Below are 21,399 nucleotides of genomic sequence, written 5' to 3'. Positions count from 1 at the left end.
TGCGAATAAATTATACACTAATTTCACACGAGTTGTAATTTATTAAGTGCGAAATATTTTAATTTAACTGTGTACTAATGACTTTTAATATGTCACTAAAAATGTGCACAATGCAAAAGATGCAAAACATTTGCAATTCATACATAACCTAAAAATTTCCTACCAGTCGGTAGCTATTGATTTTACCGACGTATTCAGACGTCACACTGGATATTTTTTACCGGGAAAATATAAAATGTTTGATGGGATTAAAAAGTTATTTATTTTAAATAGAAAATGCAATTAATAATTTCAGTAATTATCCGAAAATACATTCTCTATAAGAAAATAAGAGGTTCTTATTTTATTTAAATTGAGGTTTGTCATTGTCTCGAAGTGACGTCACGATATCAGGCTCAAAGAAAATCATAACCTAAAATTCAATCAAAAACGTCGAAAGGTGACAGAAGTGTATTGCTCAAGATCTTTTTTAAAATAAATTCCTTTATTGTAGCAATTAAAATCTATTGTTCTGTGATAACTGTTTTATAAATATGTATCAACTGTAATAATACATCTAGCCAAAAGAATTGGTTTTAATTCTTGAAAAAAATCAGAAATAATGGGACCTCCAAAAAGATTCAAGAAAGACACATCAGGTAAATAAGTTAAAAATTCATATCTTTCATACTTATTTAAACAATTTGTCATACATTGTATTATTTATATATTAATATTACATAATTGAAATTTTTATAACCTAAAAAGTTAGAAAATTCCAATGAATTGAAATGATCAATTTTTGCCAACATAATTGACATAATTTTTTTTACTCGTATTAGACAAGCGTTTTGCAAAAAAGGCTAAAGATGATTTTGAGGATTATATCGAAGAAGAAACGGCAGATGGAGGAGAACCGGAAGGAATTCCTTCAGCAGCCACTGTTGATATAGAAAAAAGTGGAACTATTGTTGAAGATGAATTTGGAGCAAAAGATTATCGTTCGCTAATGAGTCTAAAATCAGATCATGAATCAAGGGCCTTATGGGTTGTAAGTAGAGAATTTATCAATTATTTAATTTTTTATTTTTAAATATTTAAAATTGATGTATTTAAATATATAATACTGATAGAATGTTTCATTTTTCTGCGATATTATTTTAATGATAAAATTATGTACCAGCAACAATAGAAACGTTTTATTTGTTATTGATTAATTAAATAATTATTTTTCTTGATTTTAGGCACCAAACGGACATATCTTTTTAGAATCATTTTCTCCAGTTTATAAACAAGCTCAAGATTTTTTAGTCGCAATTGCTGAACCTGTGTCACGTCCCAAATATATTCACGAGGTTAGTTATTTTTGTTTTCAGTTAACCATTATCATCATTTTTCAGAAAATACTGTATATAATAATACAGAGATTCCGTCCCAATTACTTAAAGTAATTAATTGAAAAATAATAAACATTTTTTTACAGTACAAATTGACGGCTTATTCTCTTTATGCAGCTGTTAGTGTTGGTCTTCAAACACACGATATTATTGAATATCTTGATAAATTGAGTAAAACAAGTATTCCCGATGGAATTGTTGAATTTATCAAAATGTGTACATTGTCTTATGGAAAGGTTAGGTTCAGTCTTGTTAATAAATAAACAATTAATGTAATAATAAAATTAGTAAATTAATTATTAATATAAATATTTGATGCCAAGGTCTATTTATTATTTTTAATAATAATAAGAAGAAAATGGTTTATTAAAAATTAATTTTCTGAAGAAATTTTGTTTTTTTTCAGGTCAAATTGGTTTTGAAGCATAACAAATATTTCATAGAATCTGCATTTCCAGAAGTTTTACAGACGTTATTAAAGGATCGAACTATTCAAGACTGCAGAATCACGCGTAGTGTTGACGATGTTGATAAAGATGGTCTAATAACGTGTATTCAAGAGAAATCTGAGGCCTTACAGGTACTTATATATATATAATTTGAAAATTAGTTGTTCATTTTTGTATAATTTAAAAATAATTTTATAATTTTTAATTATTTCAATAGTAATTCATAATTACTATTTACTAATTTACAATTAGTATTAAAATTTAATTTACAATTTACAAATATTAACAAATTTGACAATAATTATCAAATTCAAAGAAATTTTAAAATAGAAAATTTAAAGTGAATTGTTAGAGTAATTTTGAAAAATTTTAGTTTGGATCGAAACCAGCAACAACAGCAGCAACAACAACAACAGCAACTGAGACATCTAGTTCTAGTAAAACAGTTCCTGATGAAATAGCAACGGTTTATGAAAAAATTGATAAGGAAGATGAAGACGAGGAGGAAGAACAGCAATTAAAAACTATAAGTTTTGAAGTTAATCAAGTAAGTTAATTTTTTAAAATAAAATCTAAAAGTGCAATTTTGACAACATGTAAATAAATAAAAACAAAATTAATTTCAGGAAAAAATTGAAGTAATACAAAAAAGATGTATAGAATTAGATCATCCGTTATTAGCCGAATATGATTTTAGAAACGACACACATAATCCAAATATAAAGTATGTAAATTTTTGTTTACTGTCTCTCAAATTTATTTTATTGAATTAGTAAGACTAAATAATTTTCAGCATTGATCTGAAACCATCGGCAGTGTTGAGGCCATATCAGGAAAAAAGTTTGCGTAAAATGTTTGGCAATGGTCGAGCAAGATCCGGAGTCATTGTTCTGCCTTGTGGTAAATATTTTGAAAAAAATTAATTTTCTTAATATATATATTATAAATATTAAATTCTATATATTTTGTTTTTATTTTACGAAAAAACAAAATTTAATTGTAATTTATGAAAAGGACGAAATTAATGTTTTTATTTGTTTACATAGGTGCCGGTAAAAGTTTAGTTGGAGTAACTGCCTGTTGTACAGTTAGAAAACGAGCTTTGGTCCTTTGTAATTCGGGTGTTTCCGTTGAACAATGGAAGCAACAATTTAAAATGTGGTCAACTGCTGATGATTCAATGATTTGTCGATTCACTAGTGAAGCCAAAGACAAACCAATGGGCTGTGGAATTTTAATCACCACATATTCTATGATTACACACACTCAAAAACGTTCATGGGAAGCTGAACAAACGATGAAATGGCTCCAAGATCAAGAATGGGGAATAATGGTTTTAGATGGTAATTAAATTTTTCTCTATCAAAAAAATCATTATTTATCAATTTAAACTTTTTTTGAAATATATTTAATCGCAAATTAAATTAATTTAAAAAAAATATATATATCCGATTTTGATAATTTTTTGAATTTTTCAGAGTTGTAAAATTTTTTAAATTTTGAAGAAAATAATTTTATTTGAAAAATTATTATTTAATTCTAATTTTTAATTTTTGTCTTTAATTTATAGAGGTTCACTCGATACCAGCGAAAATGTTTAGAAGAGTATTAACATTGGTTCAGTCACATTGCAAATTGGGATTAACAGCAACTCTGTTGCGTGAGGATGATAAAATTGCAGACCTTAATTTTTTAATTGGCCCTAAACTGTATGAGGCTAATTGGTTGGAATTGCAGAAACGAGGATTTATTGCAAGAGTTCAATGTGCTGAGGTTTGGTGTCCAATGACTGCGGAATTTTATCGTGAATACCTCAATTGCAAAATGTCGAGAAAATTGGTGTGTTGATATTTGAAATTTTTAAGTTAAATAACGAATTTTTAATTTCAATTAATATTTATTTCACTGTTATTTTTATTTTTTATATAATAATTTTTTATTTTATTTTTATTTGTATTTTAATTTTATTTTCAGCTATTGTACGTAATGAATCCAAATAAATTTCGATACTGTCAATATCTTATAAGATATCACGAAAGACGTGGAGATAAGACTATTGTCTTCTCAGATAATGTTTTTGCTCTAAAACATTATGCTAAAGAAATGCAGAGACCTTTTATTTACGGTCCAACTAGTCAGGTAAATTTTTCATCTTTTTAAATTTGTTTTTTGATGACATAGAACAAAATAGAAAAAATAACTTATGAATTATTTTTGTTGTATTAGTTTTTTTCTAAGTAGAAATTTTTTTTACTTTTTTAGAGTGAAAGGATACAAATTCTGCAAAATTTCAAGTATAACATAAAGGTGAACACAATCTTTGTGAGTAAAGTTGCAGATACATCTTTTGATTTGCCTGAAGCAAATGTTTTGATTCAAATTTCATCGCACGGTGGATCTAGACGACAAGAAGCTCAAAGATTGGGTAGAATTTTAAGAGCAAAAAAAGGTAATTAATTTTTTGTTTTCTTTATTTTGCTTCCTCGTGGAGGAAGCTTTGTAGTCCTTTCGTTTATAAAACTTTTCAAAGTGGCGGAAACAAATTTTTTTCTTTATAGAAACATGTTATATGAGATCCTGATCAATTGTCCGGATGTATGTATGTGTGTGTGTGGATCCCTTTTTTGTTTATAAGATAACTTTAACAGGTTTTAATGGATTTAGATAAAATTTGGTACGCTCATTTATCATATTAATATCTCAAATCTGACCAAAGGATTTTGAAAAATACCCAAAAAAAAAAATTTTATCGTCTTTTTTCCAAAAATTTTTTTTAACCGAAAATCTTTAAATATAAAAATTTAAGGTTATAAATAATAAAATCGTATTCCTTACGTCAAGATAAATCGATAGATATATATAAAGTATACATTTGAGGTAAATTTAAAGAATTAATGAAAGTTAAAAAATCAAAAATTCAGATTTTGGCAATAAAATTTTGCTTTCTCCACGAGGAAGCAAATTTTTTTGCTGATCGTAAAGAGGAAGCAAAATTTTCATATAATGAACATCTGAATTTACAACTTGTTTTTGGTGGTATTCCGAATCGATTATCTCGCAAACTTAATTTTACGAAAATTTTTACAAAATATTTTTGAGTGTAGCTCAGCATCCGCTGGACCAATCAAAAGGTGGGCCATACATTTTCTGTTCGATACTTTTTGACTATTTTTTTGGCGGTATTCCGGCGCGCTTATCTCGAAAATTTTTCAGAATTTTAATTAAGTGTAGCTCAGCATTCGCTAGACCAATTAAAAAGTGCGCCATACATTTTTCGTTCGAAACTTTTTCCCTATTTTAGTGGTGGTATTCCGAATCGATTATCTCGTGAATTTAATTTTACGAAAATTTTTCCAAAATATTTTTGAGTGTAGCTCAGCATCCGCTGGACCAATCAAAAAGTGCGCCATACATTTTTTGTTCGAAACTTTCCCTATTTTTGTGGTGGTATTCCGAATCGATTATATCGCGAATTTAATTTTACGAAAATTTTTACAAAATATTTTTGAGTGTAGCTCAGCATCCGCTGGACCAATCAAAAGGTGGGCCATACATTTTCTGTTCGATACTTTTTGACTATTTTTTTGGCGGTATTCCGGCGCGCTTATCTCGAAAATTTAATTTTTCGAAAATTTTTCCAAATTTGTTTTCTAGTGTAGCTCAGCATCCGCTGGTCCAATCAAAAAGTGCGCCATACATTTTTTGTTTGCTACTTTTTGCTAAAGACTTTGGCGGTATTCCCGAACGATTATCTCTAAAATTTAATTTTTCGAAAATTTTTCAAAAATTTATTTGAGTGTAGCTCAGCATCCGCTGGACCAATCAAAAAGTGCGCTATACATTTTTTGTTCAGAACTTTCTTCTAATGACTTTGGCGGTATTCCGGAGCGATTATCTCGCAAATTTAATTTTTCGAAATTTTTTCGGAATTTTATTTAAGTGTATCTCAGCATCCCCTGGACCAATCAAAAAGTGCGCCATACATTTTTTGTTCGAAACTTTTTCCCTATTTTTGTGGTGGTATTCCGGATCAATTATCTCGCGAATTTAATTTTACGAAAATTTTTCCAAAATATTTTTGAGTGTAGCTCAGCATCCGCTGGACCAATCAAAAAGTGCGCCATACATTTTCTGTTGGAAACTTTTTGACTATTTTTTTGGCGGTATTCCGGCGCGCTTATCTCGAAAATTTAATTTTTCGAAAATTTTTCGGAATTTTATTTAAGTGTATCTCAGCATCCGCTGGACCAATCAAAAAGTGCGCTATACATTTTTTGTTCAGAACTTTCTTCTAATGACTTTGGCGGTATTCCGGATGGATTATCTCGCAAATTTAATTTTTTGAAAATTTTTCAAAAATTTATTTGAGTGTAGCTCAGCATCCGCTGGACCAATCAAAAAGTGCGCTATACATTTTTTGTTCAGAACTTTCTTCTAATGACTTTGGCGGTAATCCGGAGCGATTATCTCGCAAATTTAATTTTTCGAAAATTTTTCCAAAATGTTTTTGTGTGTAGCTCAGCATCCCCTGGACCAATCAAAAAGTGCGCCATACATTTTTTGTTCGAAACTTTTTCCCTATTTTTGTGGTGGTATTCGGGATCAATTATCTCTAAAATTTAATTTTTCGAAAATTTTTCAAAAATTTATTTGAGTGTAGCTCAGCATCCGCTGGACCAATCAAAAAGTGCGCTATACATTTTTTGTTCAGAACTTTCTTCTAATGACTTTGGCGGTAATCCGGAGCGATTATCTCGCAAATTTAATTTTTCGAAAATTTTTCCAAAATGTTTTTGTGTGTAGCTCAGCATCCCCTGGACCAATCAAAAAGTGCGCCATACATTTTTTGTTCGAAACTTTTTCCCTATTTTTGTGGTGGTATTCGGGATCAATTATCTCTAAAATTTAATTTTTCGAAAATTTTTCAAAAATTTATTTGAGTGTAGCTCAGCATCCGCTGGACCAATCAAAAAGTGCGCTATACATTTTTTGTTCAGAACTTTCTTCTAATGACTTTGGCGGTAATCCGGAGCGATTATCTCGCAAATTTAATTTTTCGAAAATTTTTCCAAAATGTTTTTGTGTGTAGCTCAGCATCCGCTGGACCAATCAAAAAGTGCGCTATACATTTTTTGTTCAGAACTTTCTTCTAATGACTTTGGCGGTATTCCCGAACGATTATCTCTAAAATTTAATTTTACGAAAATTTTTCCAAAATATTTTTGAGTGTAGCTCAGCATCCGCTGGACCAATCAAAAAGTGCGCCATACATTTTCTGTTGGAAACTTTTTGACTATTTTTTTGGCGGTATTCCGGCGCGCTTATCTCGAAAATTTAATTTTTCGAAATTTTTTCGGAATTTTATTTAAGTGTATCTCAGCATCCCCTGGACCAATCAAAAAGTGCGCCATACATTTTTTGTTCGAAACTTTTTCCCTATTTTTGTGGTGGTATTCCGGATCAATTATCTCTAAAATTTAATTTTTCGAAAATTTTTTAAAAATTTATTTGAGTGTAGCTCAGCATCCGCTGGACCAATCAAAAAGTGCGCTATACATTTTTTGTTCAGAACTTTCTTCTAATGACTTTGGCGGTAATCCGGAGCGATTATCTCGCAAATTTAATTTTTCGAAAATTTTTCCAAAATGTTTTTGTGTGTAGCTCAGCATCCGCTGGACCAATCAAAAAGTGCGCCATACATTTTCTGTTCCAAACTTTTTGACTATTTTGCTTCCTCGTGGAGGAAGCTTTGTAGTCCTTTCGTTTATAAAACTTTTCAAAGTGGCTGAAACAAATTTTTTTCTTTATAGAAACATGTTATATGAGATCCTGATCAATTGTCCGGATGTATGTATGTGTGTGTGTGGATCCCTTTTTTGTTTAGAAGATAACTTTAAGAGGTTTTAATGGATTTAGATAATATGTGGTACGCTCATTTATCATATTAATATCTCAAATCTGACCAAAGGATTTTGAAAAATACCCAAAAAAAAAAATTTTATCGTCTTTTTTCCAAAAATTTTTTTTAACCGAAAATCTTTAAATATAAAAATTTAAGGTTATAAATAATAAAATCGTATTCCTTACGTCAAGATGAATCGATAGATATATATAAAGTATACATTTGAGGTAAATTTAAAGAATTAATGAAAGTTAAAAAATCAAAAATTCACATTTTGGCAATAAAATTTTGTTTTCTCCACTAGGAAGCAAATTTTTTTGCTGATCGTAAAGGGGAAGCAAAATGTTTATGTAATGAACATCTGTATTTACAACTTGTTTTAATTGTTTTTGTGGATCAATTTTATATATGTTTTATCGGTAATTGCAGGAGCGATAGCTGAAGACTATAATGCCTTCTTTTATACGCTAGTTTCTCAAGATACATTTGAAATGGATTATTCTAGAAGACGACAACAATTTTTAGTAAATCAGGGTTATGCGTATAAAGTCATCACAAAATTAGCCGGAATGGACGATGTCAGTATTATTTTTTATATATTATATATTATATTATATTATTTATTTATTTTATCTAATTTTTTTATTTTTTTTTTAGGAGCCAGATTTATTTTATAAAACACGAGAGGAACAAATGCAATTGTTGCAGAAAGTTTTATCAGCCAGTGATATGGACGCTGATGAAGAAAGAATTCCAGGAGAAGGAGGACGTTCTGTAAGTATATAATAATATTTTCTTATCACATTTAAAGAATTTTTTTTCAAAATTTATATTTATGTTTTATTCTCACTTCTAGATTGTTCGCAAAGCTGGAAATATGGCGTCAACCTCTGGAGCAGATGATGCTGTTTATTATGAATATAAAAAATTGAATGCTAATTCACAAAATAGTAAACATCCTCTATTTAAGAAATATAGAAATTAAATTGTTCAATGTAAGTTTTATAATTTTGTTTCATATACTATATAATACTTTAGTTCAATTTGTGAATAAATAATATTACTTAGAACAATTTTTTCATCAAAAGAATATCAAGTAATATTTCTTATTTAAATATATATATACAGTGTATATTCTTCATAAATTTCCGCAATATTTGTTACTGTTTTAATAATTTTTTCATTTTCGCGAATTTCGTATCGCAAAAATTTTTTGTTCTAGAGTTTTGTTTAGAATATTGAATTTATTCGATTACATTTGTAAACAAACATTTTGTTATATCCAATTAAGAATAGAATATATTTATATTACTGATACGTTTTACCGACAGCTGATCATAGAGGAATCTACTTTAACTTCACTCGACAAGGAAGGGATACAAAAGGTATGTTTTCATAACTACTTATGTAAAAATCTATTTTATCTTCAGTCGGTGCCACAATTCTGATCGATTGTGTATTCTATCTCCACTGTAAAACGAAAGGTATTAATTTAATACCGACTTTAGGTATTGAATTTGTTTCTATCTTGATAACTAAAATCGGTACTATTTGAGTACTTTTTTTTACAGTGTTTACTGGTAGGGGAAAAAAGGCAAATATTTTATTGATTTGCTGAACATTTGGAAAGTTAGCTTATTTTCAGTAGGTATGGAAGATAAAACGAAAGATATGCTTTAGCGACCGATGGTAAGATAGGAATCTACCTTATCTTCAGTCGGTAAAGAAGATTTAAATCAAAATATCCAACTACTACATAGACTGAGAGATTAACTTTAAACTGAATTAAGATTTAAATTCTATATAGGGCAGGTTTTCAAAAATAAAAAAAGAAGTATTGTTATTTCGAGCTTACAAAGGACTTGTTCACAGGAAGTGAAAGAAGATAATATATAAATATATACAATATAGGAAAGCAATTGTTGTTGTACAACGTATAAAGTATACATATTTTGAAGTGTGCAAACTCGTGATAGTTGATGTTATCTGATAGCGTGCTCTGGATGAAAATTGCTGATTCGTGATTTGAAAAGGGTCAGAGTATAGAGAGAGAGAGAGAGAGAGAGAGAGAGAGAGAGAGAGAGAGAGAGAGAGAGAGAGAGAGAGAGAGAGAGAGAGAGAGAGAGAGAGAGAGAGAGAGAGAGAGAGAGAGCGAGAAAGGGAAGGGTTGTATGTGTCGTTGAAGCTTGGAGACGAAGAGTAAGCAGAAGCAAAACAGCAACAGAAAACTAGGCCAGCCGAGTGGCAAGACTGCGACTAAAGCTCTCAAAGTATGGCATGTACACACAAAACCATTTTGTGAATGATAGTTTCCGCAATAAAGTTTTGGACCCCCCCATCCCCCCCATAGAAAAAAATTTATTTGATTCAAATATTCGATTAGTTAACTAATATCAAATAATTATTATTTGCGATAGTATTTGTTTCAAATACAGAAATTATTAGTTCAAATACAATATAATCAAAATGTACTGGACCAAAAAAATAATTTTTTTCTCCTAAATTTAGAAATGTAACAACTTGCGAATATTTGACACAAAATTGGAATTAAATAAGTGTCGATTTGAAAAAAAAAAATTTTTTTCGTGGGAGTCCGGTAGATTTTTTGATCACCCTGTATGTTTTTCCTTATTGCGAGATAGTGCAACATTAATATTATTTCTATATATCGATGTCCCTGCGGTACCGTAAACCGTAAATGTAGACACGAATTGCTCTAATTTCCCTCGTCGCTTGGCTTGAAATTCTCGGGTGCCAACGTATGTGTCGCGCGCGCTCGGTGAGAATATATGGACTTTCGATGAGGTTGTGTCCTCATTTAAAAACCGCATTTGGGAAAAGTACAAAGAGGATGGAATATAAGTGTCTCTCTTGTCTCTTGAGTTTTCCACCAGATTCATAAAGCATTCGTCAATTCTCATATATATACTATCACTTTCCGTTTTTATCGTCGTTCAATATAAAATGTTATACGAGAAGTATTTATGATTTTTGATTAATTTTATCTAGATTTTTTTATGGATAGCAGAATTTTTCAAATGGATTATTTTAAAATTAAAAAATTTAATTTTTAACCAAAAACCTCTTTTTATTTTTTTTTATTAATATAAATTAATTTAAAAAAATGTTGCTCTTTTATCAACAAATTGCAATTATTATTCACAAAGGACTTGTTAAATATTCTGAAACTTATTTTATGTAAAATATTTGCGGGATAAGAGAATTTATGTTAAACGACCCTCTTATATTTGAATAACAATCAGATTTACACGGAGATGGAGGTCAAATATTACTATAGAGAGGATTATGATTTATATTTTATTCGTTCAATTTATTTATCAAGATTTTTTTCAAACTTCTTTAAAGCATATTCTTGTATTTTTTCTGTTTCTCACGAATTTCATGTAATTTTTACAAAAATTCATACATGTAGACTATATGTGGACGTCCGTATGAAAAGGGACAACATTGCCATTAATCTGGATTAAATTTTGAACATTTTGAGAGTTTGTAGAGATATTTAGGTAAAAATTTAGCAATGTCATTAGACATTTAAAATTAGAAGTGTCATAAACCTGGTTTTGAGAAAAACGAGTTTTAAAGTTCAAACCTATTATTATAGCTCCATGCTAATTAAAAAATAAAAAAAAAATTATTACCTATTTTTAATTACGAAAAAATTGTGTTTGAGAAAATTGCATTAAAAAAATACTTAGTTTTCTATATTAGACGACATTATGTCTGATTAACATTGATTTATACTACTGATAAAATCATAATTTAGAAAAACTGACTAAATATTGACATATACTATACTAGAAAAATTATAAGTTAAAAAGTCTGACTAAATTTTGACTTTTACTTCTGATAAAATAACACAAAAAAAGATGTCTGACTATATATTTACTTATACTACTTATGTTTTAATTAAATCACCATGTCTGACTTAAATTTACTTGTACTACTTATTTCCTTATTAATTCATTATGCCTGGGTAAATTTACTTATATTACTGAAAAATTACGAATATTTAGAAAGACTGGCTAAACATTTACTTTTACTACTGATATTACAAAAAATTGAGAAGGATTAACTAGATATTTACTTTTCTTATTAATAAAATTTAAAAAAAAAACTAAAAGGTCTGACCTGATATTTTCTTACACTACTTATTTTCTAATTTATTCAATTAATTATATTTCATTAAATAGTTATTAGATTTTTTTTAATATAATATGTAAATATTATTTTTCATCTAAGTTTCTCCCAATGTTTTATATGAAATTATTTTTTCGAATCCTGATTTCTCGTCTGCTAATTCGCCATTTTGTCTTTTATAATACAGGTTGAGCGCAATGGTATATGTATACCTAATATGTTTGAGGTCAATGTATCCATTTGATTGCCATCCAAATGATATATAGTTTGAGTTTAATTTATTTTAGGGATTCGTTTTTGGCAAAGGTTCTCAAAGCGCTTATCGTTACTGTAGATTATGCATTGCATCAGCTGCAAGTCAGGAAACGTTTTATGGTCGTGTAATGGCTTTAAATGCTGCCGCATTGCCGATACCTATTCGAAAGTCAGTGTTCCCTGTGTGGAGGCCTGTCGACCCGCGTGTTAGAGGTGGACGACTTATCGACCTGCCAACAAGCAACTAAACCACCCTTACCCCCCCTCTCTCACGAGTCTCGAGACGTACAACCCTGGTACCTAGCTGCACCGACTGCCCTTTTTTTTATCAGCACCTTCTCTTATATACTCCCGCGTTCACACAATGAACTTCACTCTCGGAATCAAGAGGGTGGTGGCAAAAAAAAAGAAGAAAAAAAATGTGAGAACGGGATTTCTCTGACGAAAGACCTGAAAACCAGATGACAAGGCTGAGGACCATCATCCGGGCACTTCACTTCCGGTGGAGAGGATCTGTGTCGAGCTTTTATGTATCTGAATTCATAAAAATGAAACTACCCTCGAGAAAACTGGTTATGACGAACGTGATCAGGATTTTAAATTGTATTTTTCACATATTATATATATGTATATACCTTCAACCTTTCGGCGAATCGCAAAAGTGCAAGAATATCGAAATCTAAGAAAAAGCATTTTCTTTTTTCATTATGTGACAAATTAAAATAATTTACTACACCCAGAAAAAAGATTTCTTTGTTTCAAACAAATTATCTTTGATTCAAAAAAATTATCTTCGTTTCAAAGAAATTTTTAATTTAATTCAAATAAATGTTTCTTTGACCCTATATCAATGTTTTGAATTTATGTTTTGTTGGTTTTTACTGGATTAGTTCTTTCTTGTACATTATATCTCATTAAGTCTTAATTTTTTCCTATTAGGAAAGAAAACATATCCAAAATAGTTTTCTCAATTGATTTCATTGTTTTGAAACGTGGGATTAGAAGTTTGGAAATTTTTGTCCAAGATTGACAAAAGTTCCTTTTTCACCTCGCTATATTCATCAATACATAAACACAAGAAATTAAATTATACCTCTCTCATACAAGTTGGGGTTGTCAGAAAAACATCCCCTGATCTTTCAAGTTCCTCCTACACATTTTTTCCCAAATTATCTTATAATATCAACTCCTTCGAATTAAACTCTTGAAAATGTTTTCCTGTTCCACAAAAAAAATATTATTTATAAATATTTATACGTTTTGAACGTTTTTTTATAATATAGGAATTTTTTTAAATTTATAATCAATGCTCAATGATTTATTGATAAGATAGAAATTACAGAATGTTATTCTGAATTACATTATGCGGATGATTGCTTCCAAAATTCAACAATCATATACAAAAGTCACATTCTAGAATACGAAATACCATGTACGAAAATTTTGAATCATCAATATGCGTGGTTGCTTCTGACATTTGAAAACGATTATTTTGAATTCACAACATGTAAAATTAGACATTTAATTCTCCCAATGCATTCCCCTGCATATACCTTGGAATAGGAAATGGCAGTTTTCAATTTGAAAAATTAATAATATCCTCAAAAATAATAATAAAATTGCATCAAAATTATAGAGGAAAAAGCTAAAATTCTGAAAACGGATAAATAATTGCTATTCCATTTTTCATTTGATTACTTAGAAAAAATTAGAAAATTAGTACCTTATGTCTGACTAAAAATTTATTTGTACTACCAGTAGTACTTGTACTTTTACTACTGATAAAATTACAAAAAAACTGAAACTTACTTGTACTACTTATTTTTTTACTGAATAACATTATGTCCGACTAAACTTTTACTCGTTTTACTAAAACATACTCATACTACTGCTAAAATTAAAAAAAAATTAAAAACTCTGACGAAAAACTATACATTTACTTGTACTACTTATTTTCTAATTATTTTATTATGCCTTACTAAACGTTTACTTCTACCACTAATAATATATCAAAAAACAAAATGTCAGACAATACATTTACTTATACTACTCACTACCAATTTAAGTTATTATGCCCGACTAAATATTGACTCAAAATTATGGAGGAAAAAGTTAAAATTTTGAAAACGGATAAATAATTTCTATTCCATTTGTCTTCTGATGACTGTATTTAATCTCTAACAAAAATGAAAAGATATTTGTATATTTTGACAAATGATTGAAATTATTTATTAGAGAATAAAACAAAATCTCGTGTCATGACACTGCGTTGTTACTACAATTCCCATTAGAGAATATACCTTTATCTTCTGACAGACAAAGAGTGAAATGACCATTAACGTCACAGAAAACTTTACCAAAGTCCATTACAATTTGAGATTTCCGTGCACATATACCAATGTGAATTATATTTTGTTTCGTAAAATAATTCCATGTGGTATGATGGACTTTAATTTAGTTTTAATTTAGTTTCAAGCCAAGAGAAAAAAAAACGATTCAAAATTATTCAACAACAATGTATCATATCATTTTTTTACTATTTGTATAAAATTTTAATCCGTTAAAACACTTGTTGCAAATGTAGAAGTTTAATTTTAAATTTCATATCCGGAAATACGATTTTGTTTATTATTATTTTACAGAAATGTAAAATATGTAGTTTCTACATAGAATAGTTTGGTTTGGTTGCTTAAATACCAACTAAATTATTTAGTCGGCCCAAATAAATTTTGGTTGGTGTTGCAAAATATTTTTCTCAGTGGTATAGGAGCTCTTCCTTAATTCACAGGAAAAAAAGGAAAATAATAGTTGTCATCGTCGAAAGTAGGTATAAAATAAATAAGACCTCTATATATTAAATATTATAATATGCCTGAAGACACTGCAAATGATATTATTTGGTAGAAGGTTGATCCTCTTTAATCGCGACAATATTGGTTTATCTCGAATCGATTAATTGGTAAGTGGATAAATTTGATCAAGTTGATGTATCACGTGATTGGTTTATAGGTGATCTACTTGAAAATTGGTTAACCGACAAGCCTAACAGAATACGTTATATATGTATAATACAGTTCAGATTGCTTATAAGGTTTAGTCAACGTAATGTGTAAGTGCAGCACTTAATGTACAAACGTATAAGTATTGAATGAAACGTTGGTGCAGGTCAGTTTCATAGTATTGTATAACTTACACACTTAGGTTAGATTGGAGGGGGTCGATGACTGTATTTCTCGCGTGTTAAGCTCTCATGAATAGCTGCACAACCTGTAGACGTTCCAGATATAGATTGTGCCAAAGGCAACTCGACGATTGCTCGTCATGTATACCAAGAAATCGAATTTCTGACTTTTCAAATCTCTACTGACCCGACACTTTTATAATTTGCGCTCATGCAAGCAGTTTTTTTCAATTCATTTTTCTTCACTGTAAAATTAATTGTAATTTATGTTTTTAAAAAAGAAAAAATGCTACTACAAAGCAATCAAAAAAATTGATAAAGTATATTTTAATTGTGACGTTGTATACGATTTTTTAAATAATATATTTGAATCGAGAGAAATGTTTACTGATACCTCTAGGAATGCTTTTATGTCATCTTGATAACGGAGGAACATTTCTCTGTTTCATGTATTCTCAGTCATGAAAATTTAGCCTCTAAAGCTGATTTTTAAATTTATTATATACCTTAATTTTAACCACGATCAAGTCATATATATCTTTATGTAAAAATTATCGTTAAGCACAAATGGCACTCGTGTGGATTTACTTGAATTCATTAAAAGTTAAAAATCAACATTGTAAATTAGAATTTTGAAGGAAACGGTTCAACAAACGTCGTTAATTTATCTTGCAGCTGTATAAACACGTCTCAAGAAGCTTTAGAAGGCAAGAAAATCAATCACCTTTTTAAATTTAAGATATGTCATTCAAAAACATATCTTTTGGGTAGAAATTTTTTTATTTACATTAAATGATATATTCATATTAACAATATTAAATAATAACTAAAATTAATTTGTTAGAATTTTATTTGAGCTGAATTTTTATTTGTTCAAATTATTTTTTATATACAATGAAAATAAATAAATTCTATTAGCAAATTAATTTTAGAGCTTGTTTATGCATCCCTTTTTTTTATTCATGATATGTAAATTTTGTATATCCGTGTAAAACGTTGAACTTGAAAAGAAATTAAGTGCGAACAGCTGTTGATGGTGTGTTATTGAAAATTACCCGTAAGAGAGGATATAGTATGATATCGATCATCAATGTATCAGCATTACATTCGGGTCACCAGTGTCAGTAGGTTATTCTGTGTATTCATGCAAAATAGTATCAGACAATACGAGGCTATTTAATATATATATACAACTGTAAATAATCAATAAATATACGAGATATACTTTATACTTTTGCTGCATCATTTGAAAAAGTGAAAGAGATAACGCGGCTTTTGAACATTTCGAAACCAATTTTCTTTTCTTATAAATCCGCAGCTATACTTCTTCAATCGGAAGTCATAAAAACTTTGAAACATTTGAAAAGGAGGAACTTTTTTTTCTCATTTCTATGTGTGTTTAATTTGAAGTTGAATATTTCTATTTCTCGGCAGCATTTAAAAATGTATGTTCGCAATATTCTTAATCGAACCTAAAAATATTTATACGCCAGTGCCAATGGCTTCCCTTTCCAGTTTCTTTTTGCCCATAATCCAATTTTTTATTTATATATCTTATTCTAACCTTTTACTCAATCTCTTCTTCAACCAATTAATGAAAAATAAATTTTAATTCATTGTAAAATTATATCAGGGAAAAAAATTTTCTAAATTCCCACTTTAGTAATTTTACTAAAGCCGAGCAATTTTCATGATACGTTTTTTTTGTTTCGTGAAAAAGTAACACTAAAACGGTACAAGAGGTTGAAGTTCGACAATCCAATCACCAATATCATCCAACTGCTTTCTAGTTTGGAAAACATATATTGAGTTTTATTTTTCTAGAAAGAGAAAGGTACAAATTGCCTTTTGGGGATTTAGATAATCTTGGTTATATTTTATACAGGGTTTATTTACAATAAAAAAAAGAGAAGCTTACATTAAAACTAGAACTTTTATTTTTATTCATTGTGAAATCGTATTGACTATTGATTGAAAGTAGAAAATTAGAGGCGACTGATCGGTGCCAAATAAACTGCTAAAAGCAGAGTTTAATAATCGATACGGCAAAAAATAAATTAGTATTATTTATTTTATAAAGCTATTTTTCAATATATATAAATATTTAATTAATTTGAAAATAGTAAAAAAATGAAATAAATAAAATTAAAATTTTTATTTATTTAAAATATTCTTTAAAATTGTTTTTCGAGTTTTTAACTTATTAAATGTTTTGTAGAAATTTTATATGTCCATAGTGTGACTTAAAACTTTGTGCCATGATTTGTATTAAATTTGAAACCCCTTTTTAAAGGAGATTTGAAAGAGATTTCAAAAGTAGGACACTCTTTTGAAGGATACAACTGAAAAATCTAAAGGCAAAAGCCTCGATGAATCGTCGTTTTAACTTAATCCAATTTAAAGAAATAGTAGAAATTCAAGAGCACTAAAAAGAAAATGAAAATCGAAAACCAGTATTTGACTTAATCAAGAGTTCTTCATATTCAATTTGAATGTAAAAGTTAATAGAATATTTCTTCAATTTTTATATATATTTGAAATTCAAAAATTTAATGTTTCGATTCTTCAATATTTCGATAGTGATAGTTCGATATTTCCATAATTATATAGTTTGATATATCAATAGTTCGATATCTCCAAGGATCTACATTTCGATAGTTCGATATTTTAAAATTTCGATTTTTAAATTAATTATTAAAATTAGTTTGCAATTTAGTGTAAAAATTAATTTAATTGTGCAAATAATATTTAAAGTAGTTTTCAAAAATTTTTTGTAAAAAAATAAACTAAATGAGAATTTGAAACATGTCAGTGGAAAACTTGTTTTCCTTTTCAATTTAAAGAAGTACTTTAAGATAAAGTTGCTTTACAGCTCTTTGTGAAAAATCTTATTTTCGGTAATGTGCAAATTGTTTTTTTTTACTTGCAGTTTCTTTTACAAAATGAAATTTTATTTTCATTTAACGTATGCCAATATTGTGTTTCTTTATTTAAAAAAAAAATTGCAATACCAAAGAAGAATTTCCATCTAATAAACGTATATCGATTATAATCAATTTTCTTGTCAAGAACAGATTTTTTCATTTCAATTTATTAATTTCTTTTCTTATTTATATAATCATTGTTACCAATTAAATGACATTATTTTTACTGTGATTTAAAAATAAGATTATATTTTAATTATTATCTTTTATATTATATAAATTTCAAATATGAAAAAATTATGGTTATTTTAAAAAATGAAATTTTTCAATTTGAATTTCGAAAACAAATGATAATCTCAAACAAAATATGCATAAAACTTTTTATTATTTTTTGTGTGAATAAAAAATTGAGTTTAATTTTTTTTCAGCATAATATATGAAATAAATGTCAGATAATAATTTATTATAGAAGTCAATATTATAAAATTTTAGGTCACAGTAGTAAAACATTTAATAACTACGAATCACCAAATATAGTTGTTTTAATATATAATTTGAAGAACAACATATATTATAGGTTTAGAAATTTATATAAATTTTTATTGTTCCCTTGACAGATTTCTATTGATTTAAAAAAAAAGTTTCCTTGACTTAGTTTCTATTTAAATTTATTATTGATATAGAGTGATTGAGGCTCCTTTTAACCTAGAATTGATTATTTAAAAGATAAGTCCTTTCATTATTAACATTATTAGCTCTTTTATAATATCATTGTATCATGAAATATTTCACTGTTAATTTAGATAGTTTTTCAAATACTACAAATCCATTTGTGAAAATAATAGTAATCGTTATATTATATATTTTTTATGGTCAATGTAGAACATTTAAAGAACAGTTCCTTAAAATGAAGAAAAAAGTCTTTTAATTTACATAAGTAGTTGGGATTTTACATTATGGTAAAAAATTTCAAGAATTTAAAAATAGAATAAGGAAACGAAATTAAAAAAATATATTTATTTCAAATTATGTTACCATATAACTTCATGTGAACTGTCGGTTTATTTTTACAATTATAAGTATATAACTTTATTAAATGTTGATGAATTTTTAATATTTCTTATAACAAAAAAGTTTTACATATATTTTTGTTAACTGTTGAATCTTTCAGCAGGAGGATTTATATGCAATAGTAACTATTTTCTAACGCATCAGGTATATATATGTATATAAATTATTTATTAAAATTTTTCTACATTGGATTTCTTATAAATTTTTAATATCTCTTTTTCTTTATAAATTTGAAAAAAGACTTCCCTACTTCCATTAGTTTAGTATTTTACTAAAAATTATTAATTATTATTAGTAATTAAAATAAGTGAAACCAGTTTAGATTTAGAGAGTAATTCTTAATGAAAGCCTTTCTCTTTTCAAGTAAAAATAGCGAATAAATAAAATGGACAATATTGGTTTTTCTCATCTTGAAATATGCATACAATAAAAAAAAAGAAAAAGAAGATAGGAGCTTTTGCAAAAAAAAGAAAAAAAATGCAATGCACTTTGAGCTCGGTGTGAAGTAATGAGTATATGCGTTTATCCGACGGGGTTTAGAGTGTGTTTCTAAGCAGAAACTCGGCAAATACAAATGTCTGGATATGCGCCTGCCATATAGCACAAGTTTTCCCACATGTTGCGCCTGGTTCGCCGGGCGCAAGTCTACCAGGCGCCCGGGCCATCAGGACAGAAAATTCTCTCCCCTGTTTAGTTCCGCGGATACCATCGTGCGATTTGCGTGTATATCTTTTAATCCGGATAAAAAAAATAAAATATCGTGTAAAATTTTTTTTTTTTAATCATATTTTTGCAAAACTTGTTTCGATTGAAGTGTCGGTAAAAATAATTTTAAAAGTGAAAAAAAATTTTTTGAGTGAAAAAAAATGAGGGGTTAATTTATTTTTTAATGTTACGATGGAATTTGAAAAAGAAGGATCCTTAACTATGCTCCAATTGTGAGCTTCTATTCACCAGATAAGGTTCATATCAATAATTATATTATATTGTCATTTAATCGATTGTTTATTTTTTTTGTTCTACTTTCGCAATAATTATTATTCTTGTCGGAAATTATTTCAACTGAAAACTTGTTTTTTTTCTTAGAAAGTGTGTCAAATAAATAGAGGGTAAATCATTCAATTTTATTAGCCGGTGTTTACAATGACAGATTTTACTTTGGATTATCATGAAAAGATTCTTGTAAAAATAAATTTTTTCAATTTTTAACAAAATTTTAACAAAATTTAAAAAAATAATTTTTTTTTTATCAATTTTTTTATAATTTAAGTTTCTAATAACTTTATTTGACAAATTAAAGAAGTATAAATTACTTTTTTTTGTCCACACTGAAAGTACTATACTAAAAATATATTTCTAATCCCGATTTTAAGAATTTAATCCTTGCATTTAATTCTTACTTTTGGAATATGTAATATTCTTAAAAAAAGAATAATCTTCTTTAGATGAGAATATTTCTTAATTTATGAATTATTTCAGAAATATTATATTCTAATTTCAGGAATAAAATATGCATGGATTATACTTTTAAACAAGAGGATTATATTCTTATTACATTGAGATTATATTCTTTAATTCACAATGTACATTTCTTAATTTTGAGTATAATTTTTAATTCAAAACTATTTTCTAATTTTGAAAGTAAAATATTATAATTTTTAGAATAAATTGCACATTAAAAAAAGTAAAATAACAAAATATCTATTTCAAACAAAAATCTAATAATTTTTAGAATAAATTTTTATTTTTACGACACATTTGTACATAATGTTATCTTTATATATAAGTAATAAATTTTCATAATTACATCTTGTTATCTTCGTTTAGATATTAGTTCAATAATATTTGCCACAAACTGAAGGTTATCGACTTTTTTATATATGATTTATACTATTTATAAATTTGAATTTAATTTTCCAATGCCAATATTTTATGCTTATTTGAATCAAATAAAAAATTTTTTCAGTGTATAAGGGAAAATGGTTAATGGTAAAACATTTTTCATTAATTATCAACAATTCTAATTAAAAAATTCTAACTAAATTTTAATATGAATTATCAAATCTATTATGTAGAGGTTTTA

At 27.7% G+C, this 21,399-nt stretch overlaps 2 protein-coding genes across 4 annotated transcripts in view; both read left to right on the top strand.

The window, feature by feature from the left end:
* Positions 1-402: 402 nt before the first annotated feature.
* On the top strand, positions 403-8,721 carry LOC127283543 (general transcription and DNA repair factor IIH helicase subunit XPB). Its single transcript, XM_051308499.1, has 15 exons — positions 403-638; positions 822-1,030; positions 1,224-1,334; positions 1,463-1,612; positions 1,783-1,956; positions 2,199-2,372; positions 2,452-2,549; positions 2,619-2,725; positions 2,872-3,168; positions 3,396-3,664; positions 3,800-3,964; positions 4,088-4,274; positions 8,157-8,305; positions 8,385-8,501; positions 8,584-8,721. Exons 1-15 carry the CDS (start codon positions 602-604, stop codon positions 8,710-8,712), a joined length of 2,373 nt encoding a protein of 790 aa, XP_051164456.1. The 5' UTR covers positions 403-601; the 3' UTR covers positions 8,713-8,721.
* Positions 8,722-9,080: 359 nt separating this feature from the next.
* The window catches only part of LOC127283534 (potassium voltage-gated channel subfamily H member 8), an 88,791-nt gene continuing 76,472 nt past the window's right edge, over positions 9,081-21,399 (top strand). For 2 of the 3 annotated variants that reach the window (XM_051308489.1, XM_051308486.1), the window contains exon 1: positions 20,022-20,278. The gene's annotated coding sequence lies outside the window, so the exon portion shown is untranslated. Of the gene's footprint in view, positions 9,113-20,021; positions 20,279-21,399 lie in introns of those variants that run through there. The other variant, XM_051308487.1, reaches the window with a different exon arrangement.

The sequence above is a fragment of the Leptopilina boulardi genome, unplaced genomic scaffold (genome assembly GCF_019393585.1).
Source record: "Leptopilina boulardi isolate dan_hultmark-lab unplaced genomic scaffold, ZJU_Lbou_2.1 LbouV2_31, whole genome shotgun sequence".
Lineage (NCBI taxonomy): Eukaryota > Metazoa > Arthropoda > Insecta > Hymenoptera > Figitidae > Leptopilina > Leptopilina boulardi.
The sequence above is the reverse complement of the archived record's forward strand: the minus strand, read 5'-3'. Positions and strand labels throughout refer to the sequence as shown.

Bases quoted from the DNA above. Each gene is read 5' to 3' on its own strand.
- LOC127283543 (XM_051308499.1), top strand. From the start codon at position 602: ATGGGACCTCCAAAAAGATTCAAGAAAGACACATCAG. The intron at 1,031-1,223 runs GTAAGTAGAGAA...TCTTGATTTTAG, and splicing joins AATCAAGGGCCTTATGGGTT to GCACCAAACGGACATATCTT. The intron at 8,306-8,384 runs GTCAGTATTATT...TTTTTTTTTTAG, and splicing joins AATTAGCCGGAATGGACGAT to GAGCCAGATTTATTTTATAA.